Source organism: Saccopteryx bilineata, chromosome 4, assembly GCF_036850765.1.
Source record: "Saccopteryx bilineata isolate mSacBil1 chromosome 4, mSacBil1_pri_phased_curated, whole genome shotgun sequence".
NCBI classification, from domain to species: domain Eukaryota; kingdom Metazoa; phylum Chordata; class Mammalia; order Chiroptera; family Emballonuridae; genus Saccopteryx; species Saccopteryx bilineata.
The window spans coordinates 279,044,481-279,065,940 of NC_089493.1; the positions used below are offsets into that span (position 1 = coordinate 279,044,481).

The 21,460-nt window shown below is 40.0% G+C and overlaps 1 protein-coding gene and 1 long non-coding RNA gene across 4 annotated transcripts in view; one reads left to right on the plus strand and one right to left on the minus strand.

Annotated features, from left to right (window-relative positions):
- The window catches only part of GSPT1 (G1 to S phase transition 1), a 37,695-nt gene extending 24,233 nt beyond the window's left edge, over positions 1-13,462 (plus strand). For all 3 annotated transcript variants that reach the window (XM_066274833.1, XM_066274830.1, XM_066274832.1), the window contains exons 8-15: positions 579-733; positions 911-1,051; positions 2,067-2,160; positions 4,422-4,502; positions 8,562-8,735; positions 9,579-9,668; positions 9,820-9,988; positions 12,983-13,462. In XM_066274833.1, the coding sequence (XP_066130930.1) occupies positions 579-733; positions 911-1,051; positions 2,067-2,160; positions 4,422-4,502; positions 8,562-8,735; positions 9,579-9,668; positions 9,820-9,988; positions 12,983-13,035 (957 nt within the window). In that variant the 3' untranslated portion in view covers positions 13,036-13,462. The remainder of the gene's footprint in view (positions 1-578; positions 734-910; positions 1,052-2,066; positions 2,161-4,421; positions 4,503-8,561; positions 8,736-9,578; positions 9,669-9,819; positions 9,989-12,982) is intronic.
- Positions 1-21,410, minus strand: part of LOC136334530 (uncharacterized) — a 33,833-nt gene extending 12,423 nt beyond the window's left edge. Inside the window, exon 1 of the long non-coding RNA XR_010731173.1 lies at positions 20,983-21,410. This is a non-coding gene — a long non-coding RNA (uncharacterized lncRNA). The remainder of the gene's footprint in view (positions 1-20,982) is intronic.
- Positions 21,411-21,460: the final 50 nt, after the last annotated feature.

Here is a 21,460-nt window from a genome sequence, read left to right on the forward strand (position 1 = left end):
CATCTGAATTTTAAATATTTGAATTTACCTTCTAAAAACTAGAATTCAGGTTGTGGTGAACTCTAATAAACATGTTCACAATTTTAAATTTTGTCTCATTGATCTGCTCAAGAAATCTTTATTATTTTGTTTACTCATGAAAATATATTTCAGCTTTCCTCTGCTATTGCTTTTATCTATTACTGTGTCAGAACTTAGTGTCCACTAAATGCTAAGGCCACCATTTGGTACTGGCTATGAAAATGAATCAAAGATACTTTTTTGTGTTTGTGGTTTTTTTAAAGGGCTTCTGTCATTTTGAAATTTTTTTGAGAGGTGTCAATGACTAGCCCTAAATCATATCCAAGTTTGAACTGTAAAATATACAAGCATACTAAATTTTCAAAAATTGGGGGATTGGAAGTAGCATTTACTTAAATCTTAAACCACTTAGACATTGTGATATTCAAAAATATATTATGACTCATTTTCTTCTGTATTCTTTTAGAAAGCTTATGCTAAAACCAAAGGGGAAGGTGTTTTACTGCTAGAAGGTTATACCTAAATGTGTAAGAACAAACTATGATTTATTGGCATAGGTAATCTCTGCCAGGAAAGGAGAGTTTGAAACTGGATTTGAAAAAGGAGGACAGACAAGAGAACATGCAATGTTGGCAAAGACAGCAGGTGTAAAACACTTAATTGTGCTTATTAATAAGATGGATGATCCAACAGTGAATTGGAGCAATGAGAGGTAAGTTTAGATATCTTACTGGTTTTTATATAGATATGTTAGTGAAATAAAGGATAGTTTTGTTAATTGTGTGGTTTTTTCCCCTTCTGGTTTTTCTAAACCTCATTAAAGATTAAATAAATAAAACTAGAGTTCAATTACTTTATATTATAATTAAATTATTTATAAATATTATAGATATGAAGAATGTAAAGAGAAACTAGTGCCATTTTTGAAAAAAGTTGGCTTCAATCCCAAAAAGGACATTCATTTTATGCCCTGCTCAGGACTGACTGGAGCAAATCTAAAAGAGCAATCAGAATTCTGTCCTTGGTATATGTAAGTAACCTTTTTTTCCTTTAAAAAAACAGTTTATGTCTTTATAAGTAATATAAGAACATATCAGCTATAACTTTGGCTTTAAAAATACCAGGACTTTTGGCCATTTTTAATTGGGTTGTCTTTTTGTTATTGAGTTGTAAGAGTTCTTTGTACATTGGATACAAGTCCCTTATCAAATACATGATGTGTAAATATTTTCTCCCATTCTCTGGCTGTCTTTTCACTTTCTTGATGATGTCCTTTGAAGTATAAAAGGTTTAAAATTTGATGAAATTGATTTTATTTTTTCTTTTGTTGCTTGTGTGTTTGGTATCATATGTAGGAAAACTAATCCCAGTTAGGAAGAGTTAGCCCTATTACTTTCTTCTAAGCCTGTTATTGACAGTTATATATTTCACTTCAGTTTACCTTTTTTGTAAGGGGAATTCTTGATTATTATATAGCTTTGTAAGTTTTCAAATTGGGAAAAGTTAATCTTTGAATTTGGTTATCCCTCCTCCCCCCAAGATTGGTTATTCTGGCTTCCTTGAATTTACACACAAAAATTAGTATCAGCTTGACAATTTCTGCAAAACAGGCAGCTGGGGTTTCAGTAGGGATTGCATTGAATCCATAGATCATTTTGGGGAGCATTGCCATCTTGACAAGATTTTACATCTCTTAGTTTTAAAGGGAAAATTATTTTATAGTATCCTGATTCCAGAGCTGGAAAAGTCCATAAAAATTAAGTAAAAAGTGTAATCATTTTATTGCAACATGTGGGCTATTCACTATAAAATCTTTTTCTAAATCTTAAATGTTAATGGGGAAGGTTTTTCATATTATATTGAGCTATTTTACATTTTTAATTTTCTGAGAAGTGAGATATACTGAGTAATTGGTTGATTGAGATGAGTCTAGGGGTAGAATGAAACATTGTTATAACCATGATTTTTGTATAAAATTATAGTCATGTAACTTAAAATTATGATATTTGTGTTGACCCTCTTAATGGATATTGTTATATTCTCAGTGGATTACCATTTATTCCATATCTGGATAATTTGCCAAACTTCAATAGATCAGTTGATGGACCAATCAGGCTGCCAATTGTGGATAAATACAAGGTACCCAAAATGTTGAAGAAATTGGGTTTTATGGGAGGTGAAATAATGGTTTTAAATTATGAAACTTTAATAACATAACGTAGATGTTTCTTTTTTAATGGCTGCGTATTTCCTGTGATAGACTATAATTCAACCAGCTTAAATTATTTCAGCTGTTTTCCAGTGAGCCAATGATATATATTTTTTTATTTTATTATTATTTTTTTATTCAGTGAGAGGAGGAGAGGCAGAAAGACAGACTCCCTCATGCACCCTGACTAGGATCCACCCAGCAAGCCCACTAGAGGGCGATGCTCTGCCCATCTGGGGCGTTGCTCCATTGCTCAGCAACTGAGCTCTTAGCATCTGAGGCAGAAGCCATGGAGCCATTCTCAGCACCCAGTGACAACTTGGGTCAGTTGAGCCATAGCTGTAGGAGGGAGAGGGGGAAGGGAGAAGCAGATGGGTGCTTCTCCTGTGTGCCCTGACCAGGAATCAAACCCAGGACGTCCACACTTCAGGCTGACACTCTACCACTGAACTAATCAACCAGGGCCGTATTATTTTTCTTGCAAGAAACAGACAGGAAGGGAGAGAGAGATAAGAAGCATCAACTCATCGTTGTGGCACTTTAGTTGTTTATTGCTTGCTTCTCATATGTGCCTTGACTGAGGGGCTCCAGCCAAGCCCAGTGACTCCTTGCTCAATCCAGCAACCTTTGGGCTCAAGCCAGCAAGCCCACACTGAAGCTGGTGAGCCTGCACCCAAGCCAATGACCTTGGGGTTTTGAACCTGAGTCCTCAGCATCCTAGGTCGATGCTCTATCCATTGTGCCATCACCTGGTCAGGCAATGATAATTCTATATTATTTATTTGTTGTTTGTTTATTTTTATTCAGTGAGAGGAGGGGAGGCAGAGAAACAGACTCCCACATGTGCCCCAACCGCGGTCCACCTGTCAAGCCCACAAGGGGGCAATGTTCTGCCCTTCTAGGGCACTGCTCTTTTGCTCAGCAACCGAGCTGTTCTTAGTGCCTGAGGTGGAGGTCGTGGAGCCATCCACAGTGCCCAGGGCCAACTCGCTCCAGTCGAACCATGGCTGCTGGAGAAGAAAGAGAGAGGCGAGAGGGAGAGGTGTGGAGAAGCAGATGGGCACTTCTCCTGTGTGCCCTGACCAGGAATTGAACTTGGGACATCAAGATGCCAGGCCAATGATAATTTTTGAGAGAGAACTCATGCAAGTTAAACTGCTTGACTCTGTACATCAGCCCTGACCAGGATAGCTCAGTTGATTAGAGTATCATCCCAATACACCAAGGTTGTGGCTTGATCCCTGGTCAGAGCACATACAAGAGTAGGCACCCAATGATTGCATAAACCAGTTAAACAAATCACTGTTTTTCTCTCCCTCCCTCTGTCTAAAATCAGGGTTTTGTTTGTTTGTTTGCGACAAAGAGAGGGACAGATATGGACAGACAGGAAGGGAAAGAGATGAGAAGCATCAATTCTTCATTGTGGCACCTTCGTTGTTCACTGATTGCTTTGTCTTATGTGCCTTGACAGGGTGGGTGGAGGGCTACAGTAGAGCAAGTGACCCCTTGCTCAAGCCAGTGACCTTGGGCTCCAGCTGGTGAGCCCATACTCAGGTATACTCAGGTCAGCAACCTCGGGGTTTTGAACCTGGATCCTCTGCACCCCGGTCCAACTCTCTATCCACTGTGCCACCACCTGGTCAGGCTAAAATCAGGGTTTTTTTGTTTTGTTTTTGTTGTATTTTTCTGAAGCCAGAAACAGGGAGGCAGTCAGACAGACAGACTCCCACATGCACCTGCCCGGGATCCACGCAGCACGCCCACCAGGGGGCGATGCTCTGCCCGTCTGGGGCGTTGTTCTGTCTCAACCAGAGCCATTCTAGCGCCTGAGGCAGAGGCCACAGAGCCATCCTCAGCGCCTGGGGGAACTTTGCTCCAATGGAGCCTCAGCTGCGGGAGAAGAGAGAGAGAGATAGAGAGGAAGGAGAGGGGGAGGGGTGGAGAAGCAGATGGGCGCTTCTCCTGTGTGCCCTGGCCGGGAATTGAACCCAGGACTCCTGCACGCCAGGCCGATGCTCTACCACTGAGCCAACCGGCCAGGGCTTAGAGTGAGTGTTAATGCATTCTATTACTTGATCTAATGATTTTCTTTTATGAGTAAGCCCTACAAGATTTCACTTTGGGCTGTTGAACTGTTGTAGAGTGGTAATAAAAATCTGAAACTTGACTTTTTAATTTTAAATTTCAACAGGATATGGGCACTGTGGTCCTGGGAAAGCTGGAATCAGGATCTATTTGTAAAGGCCAGCAGCTTGTGATGATGCCAAACAAGGTAAGAATTAGTGATGCTCTTTCCCATTTAGCTTTCCTCTTGAAAATATTAGCATGGAGAGAGAACATTTCAAAAGCTTAAGGATTTGCATGAAAAGAAACTCAACTTTTAAAATCCAGGATTGCATTTTATTAATGTCAGGTATAAAATTGACAGATAGGAAAGGTCAGTTTCAGCACAGTGGTAGAGCTAAAAGATGCACCAAGAGCTTCAGCTCCGTTATTTGACAAGGTGTAGAGATCTGGATTGGTTGAGGGAGTTGCTTCTGTTAACACACTTGATTAGTAAGTGAGCCAGGCATGAAAACTTGGGATTAACCATGGTATAACTCACTTTTTCTCTTTTTGTATGTGGTTACATTGGGTACTATAAAATAATGTCTAAGCTATGTTCTTAATTTGTTTTAAGAGTAAAGTTGAGATATATCTTCTTAACTCTTTTCTACTTATTATGATGTCTTCATCATTGGAGAGAGTTTTACTAAAACATGCGAAGTCTCCATGCTTTATTCCTTTGTGTTATTTCTGACTGATCACTTGGTGATATTTGCAGATGACATGTTACTAAGAAACTTACCTCTTTTCCAGAGAGGGCTTCTCTAACAACTCCAAAGATGTTACTTAATGGGGGAAAATAGACCTTGAATCATCAGAACCACCAAATAGAGATTTTATTAAATTTAAATGAGAATTTCTTTAGTATGTGTGCTCAATTCCAGGCACAGTGAATTAGAAAATATATCTATTGTCAATATAGTGTTTAGGTATAATTGGTACTGTACAAATTATACTGTGGGGCTTCTTGTTTTATGCATTGGAGATTAGACTATTCTACCATAGTATTTTTGTTCTAAAGTGTTTCTCCTTTAAAACCTACTTTTTGTAAGGTAATTATCTGCAACTTAAAGGTCTTGAATGTCAGTGACGAATGAAAATAATGGTTGGTTTGAATTCTTGCTCAGTGTTGTCCATAGAGCAGTCATTAGAAGTATAGTTTTGTCATGGGATATGGAAGGTGGGGATTGGTGGTTGCAAAGGGTTGGTGGAGGGAGAATGGGGATTGACTCTGTATTGGGTACAGGGTTTCCTTTTGGGGTGATGAAAATGTTTTGGAACTAGATAATAGTGATGGTTGTATAACATTGTAAATGTACTAGATGGCACCAAATTGTATAATGTAAAATGATTTCAAAAGACAAATTTTATGTGGTGAGTATGGGCAAGGGCCTTACTATACTAGCTACAGATGAAGTGGCTGCTCTCTGTGGAAGCTGTCACTTGATACTGTTTACTTACTGGGCAGGTATAGCATATCCTATGGTTGGTAAGTGAGCCTTAAAAACTCAGTTCACTTTAGTCCTCCTTAATCTCTGTGGAACAGAGTTAAATATTTTAAAAGATTCAGATGCCATACTGCTTTACATTTAAAAATTAATGGGTAGGCAATCTATGGAATGGGGAAAGTAATTGCATATCATAAATCTGGTAAGCGGTTAACATCCAGAATATATAAAGAACCACAATTCAACAACAAAAAACCTGACTAAAAACATGAGCAAAGGGCTTAAATAGATCTTTCTCCAAAAATGTACAGATAGCCAACAAGTACATGAAAAATGATTGGCTACATGTTGGATCTCTAGAGAAGATGGCAAAGTCTTGAATACCTTTCATAAATTAAGAGGATTTGCTGGTTTCAACCTTAATTTTCTTTCTTTTTTTTTTTTTAATTAAGTGAGAGGCAGGGAGGCAGATACAGACTCCCACATGCACCCCGACCAGGATCCACCTGGCAAGCTCTCTACCAGGCGATGCTCTGCCTGTCTGGGCCACTGCTTTGTTGCTCAGCAACCGAGCTATTTTAGCACCTGAGATGAGGCCATGGAGCCATCCTCAGTGTCCTGGGCCAACTTTTTCTCAACCCATTCTTGCCATGGCTGTAGGAGAGGAAGAGAGAGAGAGAAATGGGGTGAGATGGAGCAGCAGATGGTCGCTTCTCCTCTGTGCCCTAACTGGGAATTGAACCCAGGACTTCCACATGCCAGGTTGATGCTCTCCTGCTGAGCTAATTGGCCAGGGCCTCAACCTTAATTTTTGAGTAATAGCAGTGAGCAGTAATGATTCCTTGGGGGAAGTATAAAAAACAGGCTTCTCAGAGGGGAAAGTGTGCCTGCTCAGGTCTGTTGTTTGTTGTTTGTTGTTGTTACTGTTTTTAGGTGAGAGGAGGGGAGATAAAGACTCCTACATGCTATCTGACTGGGACCTGGCAACCCGTCTGGGGCTAAAGCTAGTACTGAGCTATTTTTAGTGCCTGAGGCTGATGCATTTGGACCAACCAAGTTATCCTCAGCACTTAGGGCCAGGCTTGAACCAGTTGGGCCACTGGCTGTGGTTGGGGAGGAGGGAGAGAGGGTAAGAGGGAGGGGGAAATAAGCAGGTGGTCGCTTCTCCTGTGTGCCCTGACTGGGAATCAACCACGGGACTTGCATACTCCAGCTGATGCTCTATCCACTGAGTCAACAACCAGGGCCAGCCCGCTCACTTTTAAAGTTTGACTAGGATTACCAAATGGATTAACCTAATTTTATACTAGCTCTATTGTGTTTAGCCATAAAAAGACATATCTGGGGAGAAGGGATTGTTATGTTGTATTTGGGCAAAAAACAAACAAACAAAAAAAAACAACAATATAGTTTGTATATGTTGGAACTGCTGCTAAGTTCCACCACTTTATCCTGTTGTTACTGTAAAGAACAACACTTCTTGGGATGAGTTTCAATAGACCATTATCTTTGAGATACAAGCTATCTTTTGGGAAAGAAAACCATTATGGGGAAGAGGGCTAAAGCTACTAGAGCATTCATAGCAAGTGGCAGTTTGTAGATTTCTGGTATGGAATATATTGATTCTGCATTTTCCACTGTTCGTCTGCTATCATGAGATAGTTCATTTTGTCTTGAAGGCTATTTTGTTTGATTTTCTGGTGTATTTTAAAATCTGAGTTATCGCCAAGGGCAGAAATGGGAATACGTATGGGTATTGCTTTTAATATTTTCCCATCTACATATATATATTTTTAAAACGTTGTGTAGCTATCACCATTAATTCCAGAATACTTCATCACCCCAAAGGAAACCTTGTAACCATTAAATAGTACGCTTACATCTTCCCCTTTCTCACTCCCAATCCCCTTCCCATCTGGCAACCATCAAAATGTCCTCTATGAAATAGTCAGTACACTTTCTTTTTTTTTTTTTTCTTTCTGAAGCTGGAAACAGGGAGAGACAGACTCCCGCATGTGCCCGACCGGGATCCACCCGGTACGCCCACCAGGGGCGACGCTCTGCCCACCAGGGGGCGATGCTCTGCCCATCCTGGGCTTCGCCATGTTGCGACCAGAGCCACTCTAGCGCCTGAGGCAGAGGCCACAGAGCCATCCCCAGCGCCAGGGCCATCTTTGCTCCAATGGAGCCTTGGCTGCAGGAGGGGAAGAGAGAGACAGAGAGGAAAGCGCGGCGGAGGGGTGGAGAAGCAAATGGGCGCTTCTCCTGTGTGCCCTGGCCGGGAATCGAACCCGGGTCCTCCGCACGCTAGGCCAACGCTCTACCGCTGAGCCAACCGGCCAGGGCTCAGTACACTTTCTAAGCTTAATTGTTCAAACAACTTATAAGTAGTACATTCTTCAGGTATTTGGGGATTGATAGGTAATGGAAGCTGTTTATTAAATCCTTGAATTCCATGATAAAAATTATATTCATAAAATTAAAATCCATGTTAAATTTAATGTTTTAATTTTTTTTAAAAGTTAAATGCTAGATTATACTGTGTTCTCTTTGGAAATTATTAGGGTATGCTATTAAAAATATAACATTTTAATGGGCAGTTGTGCCTCAGATGACTTTCTTTAAGTTCATGTCATACAAATATAGTAAGTAGTTTTGATAATCAACAATGACAGAAAAATGTGACTTGGCAACTACTTACCAAACAGATTATTTTATGATCTGTAATGCAGTGAGTGAATGTGTCAGAAAACCTCCAACCTTGGTTTCTTTTTAAGCACAATGTGGAAGTTCTTGGAATCCTTTCTGATGATGTAGAAACTGATTCTGTAGCCCCAGGAGAAAACCTCAAAATCAGACTGAAAGGAATTGAAGAGGAGGAGATTCTTCCAGGATTTATACTTTGTGATCCTAATAATCTTTGTCATTCTGGACGCACATTTGATGCCCAGGTAAACCATTTATTATAGTTGTCTTAGTGATCTTTTCTATTTAAATGGATTTAGAATTTAAATGTCCTTTGTACTGATTATTGATGACATGCCACTGTGTATAGAAGGGGAATTAAAGTAAAATAAACCGTGTGTGTGCATATCAGCAGCCAAAATGTATCTCAGAACAGTCTTCAAAATGATACAGGTTTTTACTGGGTAGGAAGTATTCTTTGTAAGTCCCCCCCCCTTTTTTTAATTTCCTGTTTATATGTATCATTACTCAGTGTTTTTAAGTAGAGCAAGTTGTCTTGGAAGTCATGGTTTGCCTCCGTACCTCAGGGAAAATAACTTTCCAGACAGGAAAGAAAGCATGTACAATTTCCCCATGTTATTAACAGCCTTGACCTCCCCAGGAGAGTGACACAGTAAATGACTGGTGTAGCTCACAGAATTTCTCAGTTCTAAGGTATGACACTAATCAAGCTAAATTTTGATGTCAGATACCAGGTTTATTTTTACTGGATCGTGGATATTGAGAAATGGATAAAACTTAAGTTCATATCTAGGTGGGGGAAACTCAATAGCGTGTGAGCAGTAATGATGCCTTGGGGAAACTATAAAGGAAAGGCTTCCCAGAGGGCAAGGAGTCCGCCTGCTGTTTTTAAAGTCTGGGCACTTGCCAAGAAGATCAGTAGGGTAAGGATATCAGAGTTCATTCTGAGGTCAAGTGACCTGACCTATCACTTCTAACAAAAAATAAGATGGTGAGTTACACATTTTTGTGATTCTGTATGGCACTTAACACATTCAATTCTTTTTTGCCCTAGGGATAAAAATGTGACTTTTCTTTTTGTTTGACAGATAGTGATTATAGAGCACAAATCCATCATCTGCCCAGGTTATAATGCGGTGCTGCATATTCATACCTGTATTGAGGAAGTTGAAATAACAGTGAGTTTTAAGATACTTGCAGTTTTTGTGTGTTTTAACACCATTTCATCCTAATTTCTGACCAGTAACAGTGATGTACTCTTATTCTTAATTTAAAGGTTCTTTTATTTGGCATTGTTCTAATGTCTTCTTATCCTTTTATCTTGGATAGGCCTTAATTTGCTTGGTAGACAAAAAATCAGGAGAAAAAAGTAAGACTCGACCCCGTTTTGTCAAGCAAGATCAAGTATGCATTGCTCGCTTAAGGACAGCAGGAACCATCTGCCTTGAGACCTTTAAAGACTTCCCTCAGATGGGTCGATTTACCTTGAGAGATGAGGGTAAGCTTTTAAGCTGATGTCTAGTAGTATACCTGAGATGCTTAGCTTTAGTAATCTTCATCCGAATACAGTGCACATTACAACTAGTTCACAGAGAACTTGGATGCATGTTCTATAATATATATATTCATATAATAAATATTTTATGAGAAATGATTTGAACAGCAGGTAATATTAACCATGCATTTTGGCAGTAATGATCTAAAGGAAGAATTTTTATATTTTGTTAGTGAGGTTTTTTCTTTTTAATTTTCTCATTGATTTTGAGAGAAGATGCATCAACTCGTTAGTTGTTCACTCACTGATTGCCTCTCATACATGCCCTGACTGGGGATAGAATTCCTGACCTTGGTGCACTGGGATGATACTTTATCCAGTGAGCCACCTGGCCACAGCACAAATAGTGAGTTTGAGTCATTTATTTACTAAACAAAACATTTCTGTGATGAAGTACTTTGGTTTTTGGGGGTTTTTTTTGTGTGTTTTTTGTTTTTTTTGTATTTTTCTGAGGCTAGAAACGGGGAGAGACAGTCAGACAGACTCCCGCATGCGCCCGACCGGGATCCACCCGGCACGCCCACCAGGGGCGATGCTCTGCCCACCAGGGGGCGATGCTCTGCCCCTCCAGGGCATCGCTCTGCCGCGACCAGAGCCACTCTAGCGCCTGGGGCAGAGGCCAAGGAGCCATCCCCAGCGCCCGGGCCATCTTTGCTCCAATGGAGCCTTGGCTGCAGGAGGGGAAGAGAGAGACAGAGAGGAAGGAGGGGGTGGGGTGGAGAAGCAAATGGGCACTTCTCCTATGTGCCCTGGCCGGGAATCGAACCCGGGACTTCTGCACACCAGGCCGACGCTCTACCGCTGAGCCAACCGGCCAGGGCCTGTGATGAAGTACTTTGTAATGTGTGATTAAAGCCCATCTTGCACTTTCAAGGCTCTGTCTGCCATATGAGCTTGAGGTACATATTTTGTCATTTTTGTGGTCAGAAAAAACTATTTTAAAGTCAAACATGATAAATTCACTACACTGATATGGGAGTGGGAATACAAGTGATATACAGATTGATAGTCTTTTAATACCTACTTACTAGATTTAATATATGGATTCTTTTGTGCATATGTTCATTTTTGCCTACCTCTGAGTGAATCTGAACAGCTATAACTTTCCTATCTTGTAAGCCATGAAATTATTTGGTATCATAAAACATAATGATTTTTACTTATTTCTTTCCTAAGATTGAAAATTTTACGTAACACTGGTTCAATGGGGCCCTGGCTGGCTGGCTAAGTGGTAGAGTGTCAGCCTGGCGTGCAGAAGTCCCGGGTTTGATTCCCAGCCAGGGCACACAGGAGAAGTGCCCATCTGCTTCTCCACCCTTCCCCCTCTCCTATCTATCTCTCTCTTCCCTTCCCTCAGCCGAGGCTCCATGGAGCAAAGTTGGCCCGGGCGCTGAGGATGGCTCTGGTTGCAATGGAGCAACAACCCATACGGGCAGAGCATCGCCCCCTAGTGGTCATGCCAGTAGTCTGTCTCTCTGCCTCCCTGCTTCTCACTTCAGAAAAATACAAAAAAAAAGAAAAACTGAATAGATGTAACTTTCCTATCTTGTAGCCATGAAATTATATATTTGGTATCATGAAAACAAAACGGCTTTTATTAAACATTTCTTTATGGGTTAACTTAAGATAACTATTTTAAGAATTGGGGAATTTACACAAAACTTTGGTTCAACTGAAATTCAGAATAGTCAATTCACATGTTCTAATTCCTCAACAAAATATTGACTGTGCATCTATTGCATGTCAAGAATTGTGCTGAATGAGAATATACTGATGAATATGGTCCTGCACTGTAGTTGAGAGAAATCTCTATAAAAATAGTATTTGTTTAAAGTCCTTAACATTTTTTATTTCAAAAATTTCCTTGGTAATAGCAAAACTGGTTATTAGGTTTGTCCTTATTAACATAACAAAATGAGAATTTTACTTACCAATTATAACTTGATAAAATCAGGATGAAATTAGTGTAACATGAATTTTTAACCCCAGGAATTATTTTTTCCTAAATAAGTAACTTGGTTTTTAGTTTTTTTCCAAAACACGAAGAACCCTTTTTAACATTTTATTGATATTCACATACTATGAAATGGACCAGTTATAATAGTGCAATTCAATGCATATTAGTATGTTTACAGATTTAGAAAGTCATCACATTCTAATTTTAAAATGTTTAGAATATCTAAAAAGAAGCCCTTATACCTATTTACAGTCACCTACTCCTACCCCCAGACCTAGGTAATCACATCATTTTTTTCTATTTGCCATTTTGGACAAGCTATATAAGTAGAATCATAAAAGTTGTAGTCTTTAATGTATAGTTTATTTCTTTCGTTATGTTTTTGAGATTCAGTCATGGTTTTTGATACAGGAAATCATCTTCTTTTCAGTTACCCCAAAAAGACCCACTTACTGAGACTAGTAAAAAATCATGCTTTTAGTAGTAAAGCCAATTATTTACAATATAAAAATTATTATGATTTAAAATAATAAGCTTTAGCCTGACCAGGCGGTGGCGCAGTGGATAGAGCGTCGGACTGAGATGCAGAGGACCTGGGTTCAAGACCCCGAGGTCGCCAGCTTGAGCTCATCTGGTTTGAGCAAAAGCCCACCAGCTTGAACCCAAGGTCGCTAGCTCCAGCAAGGGGTTACTCGGTCTGCTGAAGGCCCGCGGTCAAGGCACATATGAGAAAGCAATCAATGAACAACTAAGGTGTTGCAACGTGCAATGAAAAACTAATGATTGATGTTTCTCATCTCTCTCCGTTCCTGTCTGTCTGTCCCTGTCTATCCCTGTCTCTGACTCACTCTATGTCTCTGTAAAAATAAATAAATAAATAAAAATTAAAAAATTAAAATAATAAGCTTTAATACATTATATGGACTTGCTGTTAACTACTGAAAGGTTTTTTGTTTTTGTTTTTCATATTTTATTTTTAGGTAAGACCATTGCAATTGGAAAAGTTCTGAAACTGGTTCCAGAGAAAGACTAAGCATTTTCTTGATGACCCTGCACAATACTGTGAGGAAAATTGACTGCAAAGCCTACTTCACACCGCCTTCTTATTTTCTGCCCATTGACAAACCTTTCCCATATTTTGCAAAGACAGAATTCACAGCAAAAGTCCACATTATGTCAGCTTTCTCATATTGAGAGCTCTGCTATGCCACTGTTGAATTTTTCCCACGATTTTTTTCTTCCCCTCTCAAACTGCTTCCTTGGACAGATTTGGCAATAGCTTTGTAAGTGATGTGGACATAATTGCCTACAATAATGAAAACCTACAGAAATTTTTTAATTTTTCATTTTCCCCTTAGGTATACAGTCTTTTCCCCCCAGGCAGATCATTCTCAGTGTGCGAGTGTGTGTGCACATGTTACAAAGACAACTACCATGTTAATAAAACATTCAATTTGAAACCCTTTTCGGTATTTGAATTGCTTTTGAATAATGTTTTTTATCTGGATATAACATTGTTGCATTAGCTTTTTAACTTTTCCAAGTAATTGAATACATTTTATTACTTGGACTTTTCTAAACTCTTTCCCTATCCACTACTTTAAATGAGGCATTTACAAACTGTAATCAAGTTTGTATTAAAGGAAAGAATCAGTCAGACCCCTTCTTTTTGGTGGTAATGCATACATACAATTAAATACCTTTATGCAACTGTGACACTGCTTTATTAGGTCTATCCGTTATTTTCTGCCAATTTATAAGTAAATTATAATTGTACCCCTACAGAAAATTCCATTAACGTGTTAAATTAATGGAGTTACAATAAAGAAAGCATGTTGAGACCTGGCAAAATGCCTCCTTTAGAATTTACAAGAGCTGCATGCATCTAGTATGAAAACTATCAATTGCAAGTGCCAGTTCTACAAATTAATCAGTTTATTATTTGCATCGCTAATTTTAAAGGTTGGGTATTCCTTGCTGGTTAAAGCTAAATCTCATTCAGCAACTAAATGAACACACACTTCAGAACCATCAGAATCTGCACAGATTAAGCTAACAGTGATCGATAGAAATCAAGCACAGTATAACTTTTTCTCAAATATTTGAAGTTGACTCTTTTCTTAAATGTAAAGCTGAAATTTGTTAAACTATGATTTGGATGAACCACAATGCAGTATTGTGGTGGTGTTTAAATTGAAAGATGACTTTCTGCTATAACTGTCCTGACTTTGAAATTTTTCATGAGAATAAATGGAAAACGGAAGAGATAATTTCTAGGTTTGCTGTAAGCCCTCTTTGAGTGTTGCCATTTATCGAAGACCTGGCCTCTTTTAGATTGTGATTTTTCTCTAAATAAGATACTTTATAGTCATTTATTTAATGATATGTCCCTTTCTTGTAGTCTTCCTCAGAATAGAAAAAGCCTAGTCAGTCTATTTCCAGTCAGAAAACCTGAAACTTAATTGAACCATTTTCTTAACTATAAAAATCCCATTCATTTCATGAATGGGCTATTTATGGACAGAGCACAGTTATTGTCCTCCAGCTTCCTATAACTATACTTATGGCTATTAAATTGCATGTATTTTAATTTTATTATGTGTGCAAATCTCTGGGATTTTATTTTTCTGGGAAATACGGGAGCTTTAATCAGTATGTAACTTTTTGTACTTCAAAGTTAATAACAAAATACTAGCAATTGCTTGGATTTTAATCAATTTTTAAAAGCTCAAGAGTCGTTAAAATTACTTCCAAAGATAGATTTCCACTTTTAAATTGAACACATTTTAAAAACCAGTTATGCTTGATGTTAAGACATTTATCCTTTTAGAATATTATGTGCATGTTGCCAATACTCTTAAATAAAACATGGCTATCAATTGTGAATGGCCTACCTCTAAAAAGTAAACGATAAATATAGATGTAATTATGAAAGAAAAATTTCATGGATTCTTGCACATTTGTGCAAAAAATTATTTAAAATAAACCTCATTGTCAAATTAACCAACACCATATGCATTCTGGGCTTTGAAGTTTTTTGGAGAAGTACTCTCACTTAAAGTTGCTGCATTTTAAACTGCTAATTACAATGTATAGTTATTTGGATGAGGAAATAAATCTGAAGTGAACTGGCAGTATGTGGAGATGTTGGACCTTTAAAAAGCAATATGGATTCCTATGTTGTCATTTTTCTTCTGCAAGTGCAAGTGTGTTTATATGGTTGACAAAGCAAAAATCGGGTGATTGGCAGTGGATTTAGAATATTACAGACCTAAACATTTATCTTTAGCATAGAAGTGTTAGAGTAGCAATTCTCTTTGCATCTTTTTACATTAATATTCTTTAAACAACTTTAATGCTAGATTATTTATATAGTTTTTTTTAAAATTAAAGAAAATGTAAGAGAAGATACCATGAAATAAAAGTCTAAGTAATTGCCATTCTAAACCCTATTTCTTACTGTGGGAAGGGGGATATGTAGTATCTATTTCTTGTTTAATTTGCAGAAAGGACTTAGTGAAAATCTATGTAAAATCAAGAGTTGAACTGAAGTTCATGTATATTTCTTTGTTTGAATTGAAAGTCTTGATATATGTGGTAACTGAATGTAAAAACTTTGTAAATTATAAGTACAGGTTGTTCACTGTAATGAGGTAATTCACACTAGTTACATAAACTACAAGAACTGCTTTTACAATATGGGATGAACTTTGATCGTGATGCCATTGAACCGTTACCAGCATCCTCTCAGCTGAAGCACTGCAGATACTTTCATGCTTTCGACCAGATGCAGTTTTGCAACCCAAGGAAAAGGTGAACCTATGGGTCCAAAACTGCTTCCATGATGAACTTTTGAAAAAATCAGCTAAACTCCCAGGCAATCTTCAGGAACACTAGTTATGACTAATTACTCCGTGATTTTTAACGACAATTCCACATGACAGCACTAGTACCTTTTCTCATTGGCATGGACTTCCTCACGGACTGCGGCTTCATGGACAGCCTCATTGCTTTGGGTTGGGATTTAAGGTGGTCAAGGGACAAATAAACAGTTTTTATTACAGCTCTTAACAGCAGGCAACTTTCAGTGTTTAAACCCCTTGTGAAAATTATGGTTCTGGCACTACCGATTGTAGGTTGATTTAGTGTTATATTCGATGTTGGCCTACCTTATCAGAATAAACTGTGCCATTAATCCTCTCACAGACATGGAAAGTAGAGAGCAATCAATAGGATTTAGGGGATGATTTTCTGCCTCCAAATAATACAGCTTTTATTTCCTCCAGCAAATTTCTCAGTGATTCTAGCATATGCCATCCAATACATTCATGATCTTGTTTCTTTAGAGATCTTGCCATGGCAGCAAATTGTTAAATAAATATAATTACATAGCACAACTCAAAAGACTAGATTTAAATTAAGCTGTCGGTTGGTTATATTAGATTTCATAGTAAATGAAATAGGAAGTGTTTTTACTTTCCTGTAGTTCATTGGATCCCATCTGAATCAATTTACTGCCAGAATTCAGACAGGGTAGATTTGGTTCAACTTGTAATGGTTTTGGCTCTTAAATAGTAGTCTTGATTTTCAATATCCTAGAACATACTAAGTCTTCCCTTCAATAAATACACCTTTACATACCTCTAATCTTATGCTTCCTTGAAACAGTAATATGCTAGCCAAGTTGTTTACTAAGGAATGTTGTAAGGGGCATGGAGGTGTGGAAATGGGAGATTTAACCTTTACGTTCTCTAATATAAGGGAAAATCAGATAGGCACCGTGTCTGATTAGGCAGAAAATTACACAGATTTCTTAAGCAACACTTAGAATAGCAATTGTCTCTTCTGCCTTGTCACACATGCCACTGTGCCAGTTAAAATTTAACGTGGAAACCTCAGGTTTGTGGGCAGCAAAGGTGAAATAACATTTTGTGCTTCCTGAGGCTCCTCTCTGCCAGGCACATTAGCTTAGTGCTTCTGATGTCAGCGCAAGTCCCTGCTACCTCCTTTCCTGCTGCTGGGGAGAGTATGTGCTGGAGCTAGGGCTCCTGCATTCCTCAGGTGATCATCCACATGAATTAGGTGAAGCAGGTCTGAGCTTGGAAGGTCTGCATTTTAAGGACTCACATTGGGCTCTCAGAAATTGACACACCTTAGCTAGTTTCTTCTGTTCTAAAGAAAATGTGGATCTCTCTCAGGCCAGGATTTAGTGATTAGTTTTCACTAGACAGCAGGTTAATACCTAGCTCTCATTCAAAAGGGGGGGGAGTACTGATTAGGTCCTGGGGGTTTTTTAATTCCAAAGCATGGCAGAATGCCCTAGGTAGGAATTACGGGAATCTAAGGAAACCTTTTTCTTATGATGTGTAGCTACCTACTGTGCCTGACTTGGTGCCTGTGTGAGGATTAAGCCCTTAGTCTGCTCTTGCAATTACTCAAATGACAAATTTAAAAATACTGCTTTTGTAATAACAATAAAAATTGTCATCTACCCTTTTGAAGGATTTGTCTATTTGTTTATAATTACTTGTATCATACCAGGAGTATTTCTGTTCATTTTATGTACAGTCCTTTATTTTTGTGTTTAAGTACTGGAATCATCTACCAGCAGACTTGTTGGATGTAACTAATAAGCTCTGTCGCATAAGGAATTTAGTCTTCTTGCATATAGTATGCAAGACTTTTGTACAGTGCGTATTAGTGAATCAACAAAATAGCAAACTGATAGGAAGTTAGAGATGGTTAATAAGTCAAATGTAGCTTTATATGAACAGAGTTGGGGGAACATCAATGATACTGTCAGAACTACAAACTTATTGTCCCGATTTTAAATAACGATCAAGAGACGACAAAGTATTTGCCGTTTATAAGGGCAAAGGGAATGATAACAGGTATTGTGCACAGTGGTTAATGGAATGGCAGCAAAACATTTCTATATATACTCATCTTTTATTATGGAGTTGGGATAAGTTCTTTAGGTGAATCACTTCAAGATTTTGTTACTCTGTAGTATAAGTGGTTGGCATTAAATGAATCTTACCTTAAGCAAAACTTATATGAGTAAGCTTGCTATCAAAGCAGAAGTTAATATAAAAGTTCTAAATGGCTTGACATTTCCTATGCTTTTCTATTAAATAACCAGGTCACTAACCCTGTCCATCAAACGCTGTTCGTTGTTGAAAGAAAAATTTTCTTAAAAGTTCGTTTTTGCCCTGGCCGGTTGGCTCAGCGGTAGAGCGTCGGCCTAGCGTGCGGAGGACCCGGGTTCGATTCCCGGCCAGGGCACACAGGAGAAGCGTCCATTTGCTTCTCCACCCCTCCGCCGCGCTTTCCTCTCTGTCTCTCTCTTCCCCTCCCGCAGCCAAGGCTCCATTGGAGCAAAGATGGCTCGGGCGCTGGGGATGGCTCTGTGGCCTCTGCCTCAGGCGCTAGAGTGGCTCTAGTCGCAAGATGGCGACGCCCAGGATGGGCAGAGCAACGCCCCCCTGGTGGGCAGAGCATCGCCCCTAGTGGGCGTGCCGGGTGGATCCCGGTCGGGCGCATGCGGGAGTCTGTCTGACTGTCTCTCCCTGTTTCCAGCTTCAGAAAAATGGAAAAGAAAAAAAAAAAAAAAAAAAAGTTCGTTTTGGGTATCAAATCATACATAGATACTACGTCAGTGGGCAGAAAACTGGAAGAAATTCTCTGAAAAATAGCATCAATGCCTTGGATGCTATAGGTCTGCAGTGAACTGTACACCTCACAATCTCAAGTAAATGATGGCCATTAGAAGTATACACTCTAGCCTGACCAGGCGGTGGCGCAGTGGATAGAGCGTTGAACTGGGATGCGGAGGACCCAGGTTCGAGACCCAGTGGTCACCAGCTTGAGCGTGTGCTCATCTGGTTTGAGCAAAAGCTCACCAGCTTGGACCCAAGGTCGCTGGCTTGAGCAAGGGGTTACTTGGTCTGCTGTAGCCCCACGGTCAAGGCACATATGAGAAAGCAATCAATGAACAACTAAGGTGTCGCAACAAAAAACTGATGATTGATGCTTCTCATCTCTCCGTTCCTGTCTGTCTGTCCCTATCTACCCCTCTCTGACTCTCTGTCTCTGTAAAAAAAAAAAAAAAAGTATACACTCTTAAGTACCTTGATTTCTTCCTAAGATGTCATAGTACATACTAAATTTTAAAAAGTAATTCACGGCCCTGACCGGTGGCTCAGTGGATAGAACGTGAGCCTAGCATATGGACATCTCGAGTTCAATTCCCAGTCAGGACACATGGAAGAAGCGACAATATGCTTCTACCCCCTTACTCTTCCTCTTCTCTCCTTCTTCCCCTCCCATAGCCGGTCGCTCGATTGGTTCAAGGGTGACCAGATAGCTCAGCTGGAGCACATCAGCCTCAGGCATGAACATCAGAGTTGCCCAGTGGATCCTGGTCTGGGTGCATGCAGGAGTCTGCCTCACTACCTTCCTTCCCCTCACCTAAAAATAAATACATACATACATAAAGTAATTCACATAATTGGTTGAAGATACAATATTTAGCAACTGGCTTTATTATAATTGTAGGATTCCTTTAAAAGCACTTTGAAAAATCAACCAATGAATGCATAAATCACCCTTCCTCTCTCTAAAATTAATTTAAGAAAACCACCACAATACCACACCCAGATTAACTTTCTTAAAGCATAATTCATCACTACCTCTCCCCTAGTTCCAGTTCAAAAACCTTGTATTTGGCCCTGGCCGGTTGGCTCAGCGGTAGAGCGTTGGCCTAGCGTGCGGAGGACCCGGGTTCGATTCCGGCCAGGGCACACAGGAGAAGTGCCCATTTGCTTCTCCACCCCTCCGCCGCGCCTTCCTCTCTGTCTCTCTCTTCCCCTCCCGCAGCCAAGGCTCCATTGGAGCAAAGATGGCCCGGGCGCTGGGGATGGCTCTGTGGCCTCTGCCTCAGGCGCTAGAGTGGCTCTGGTCGCAACATGGCAACACCCAGGATGGGCAGACCATCGCCTGGTGGGCGTGCCAGGTGGATCCCGGTCGGGCGCATGCAGGAGTCTGTCTGACTGTCTCTCCCTGTTTCCAGCTTCAGAAAAATGCAAAAAAAAAAAAACCTTGTATTTATTATTTCTCCAAAATATAAACCCTCAGCTTGGTAATGAATTCCTTAACCTACCATTCTAGCCTCATCTCCCATCCCTCCCTCCGCCCATTCCTGATCCAGCCACTTACTACTTCCAAACACCACCCTGCTCTCTCACCTGAATTCATTCATACCATGGCCCTGGCCTTAGAAGTCTGGTTCTCAAACCTAAATGCAGGTGACGCAACACCTGACAGCCCCAATGTCTTTTTATATACTAAAAAACACTGATAAATGAAGCCTAAGGTAATAACTCATAAACCTGTGATAAAACCAATTCCATCTTATTCTAGATTCTAGAATAGACAAATGAAAGTAGGTACCAAAGTTTGAAGAATATTCCTTCTGCGAGTTGATCATAGACAAAGTCGTTCTTTGTGACTCCAGCTTTGGCAATATGGAAGGAGCATTATTTATTTATTTATTTATTTATCTTTTTCTTTTGTACAGCTGATATAGAAATTCTCCTCTCATTGTTTAGTTCTCAAAAATTTCCATAGCTAGTTCCAAAAAGACTAGAACCTTCGTGAAGGTCCATCAAAAGGCTCCTAAATAAACTAATGTTTAGCTACATGCTGGAGGGTCGTTCGGAGTTAAAAACGAGGCACAGCATTATGTACTGACTTGCAAGATACATTAAGAGGAAAAGTCAACGCAGAGAATGGGTACATTAGGCTACTATTCGTGTTTTAAAAAAATTAAATGTAAACCCAGCCATAAGAATAAAAAAAATTATAACTATCCTGGAAAGCTCCAGGAGACAGAGTTAACAGCAGTCCCTTCTGGGGATACAGGGCGGGAGGGGACCTTCCCCCGTCCTCCAGCTGCACGCTTATGTTCGTGCGCTCTTACCTCCCACTCGGTGGGACCCGAAGCTCATTCTGGTTCTGGCTCTGGCTCCTCATTCGGGGCCCCACTCCCGTTTCCCGACGTGTCTGGTGCTACCCGTGCCACATTCCACGGAATTCACCACCTTCGCGTTCAAGGAGATTGGCTGGGCGGCGTAAGTGATTCGCTCCAAGCCACCCGGCAGGTGGGTGGAGGGGCCAGAACTCCCTACACTCCCCAAAAGCGGGGTCCACGGAGAGCGGGTGACCCCACTGGGTGAGTAGACAGGGCTCCTCTTTGACCTCCGCGCGGTTGCCTGATGTCTTTCGTGAAAATGAGAGATCAAAACGTCACCGGGCTTCTCCCCGAACCTCACGGAAACACGGCGCAAAAGGGACGGAAAAATGTTAACCCAGAGAAGACACCAACTACGCGCAGAGTGGCAATTTCCTCGCTCCCGCCAAACCTCTACGGCGCGACGCACGGAAGTGACGCAAGAATG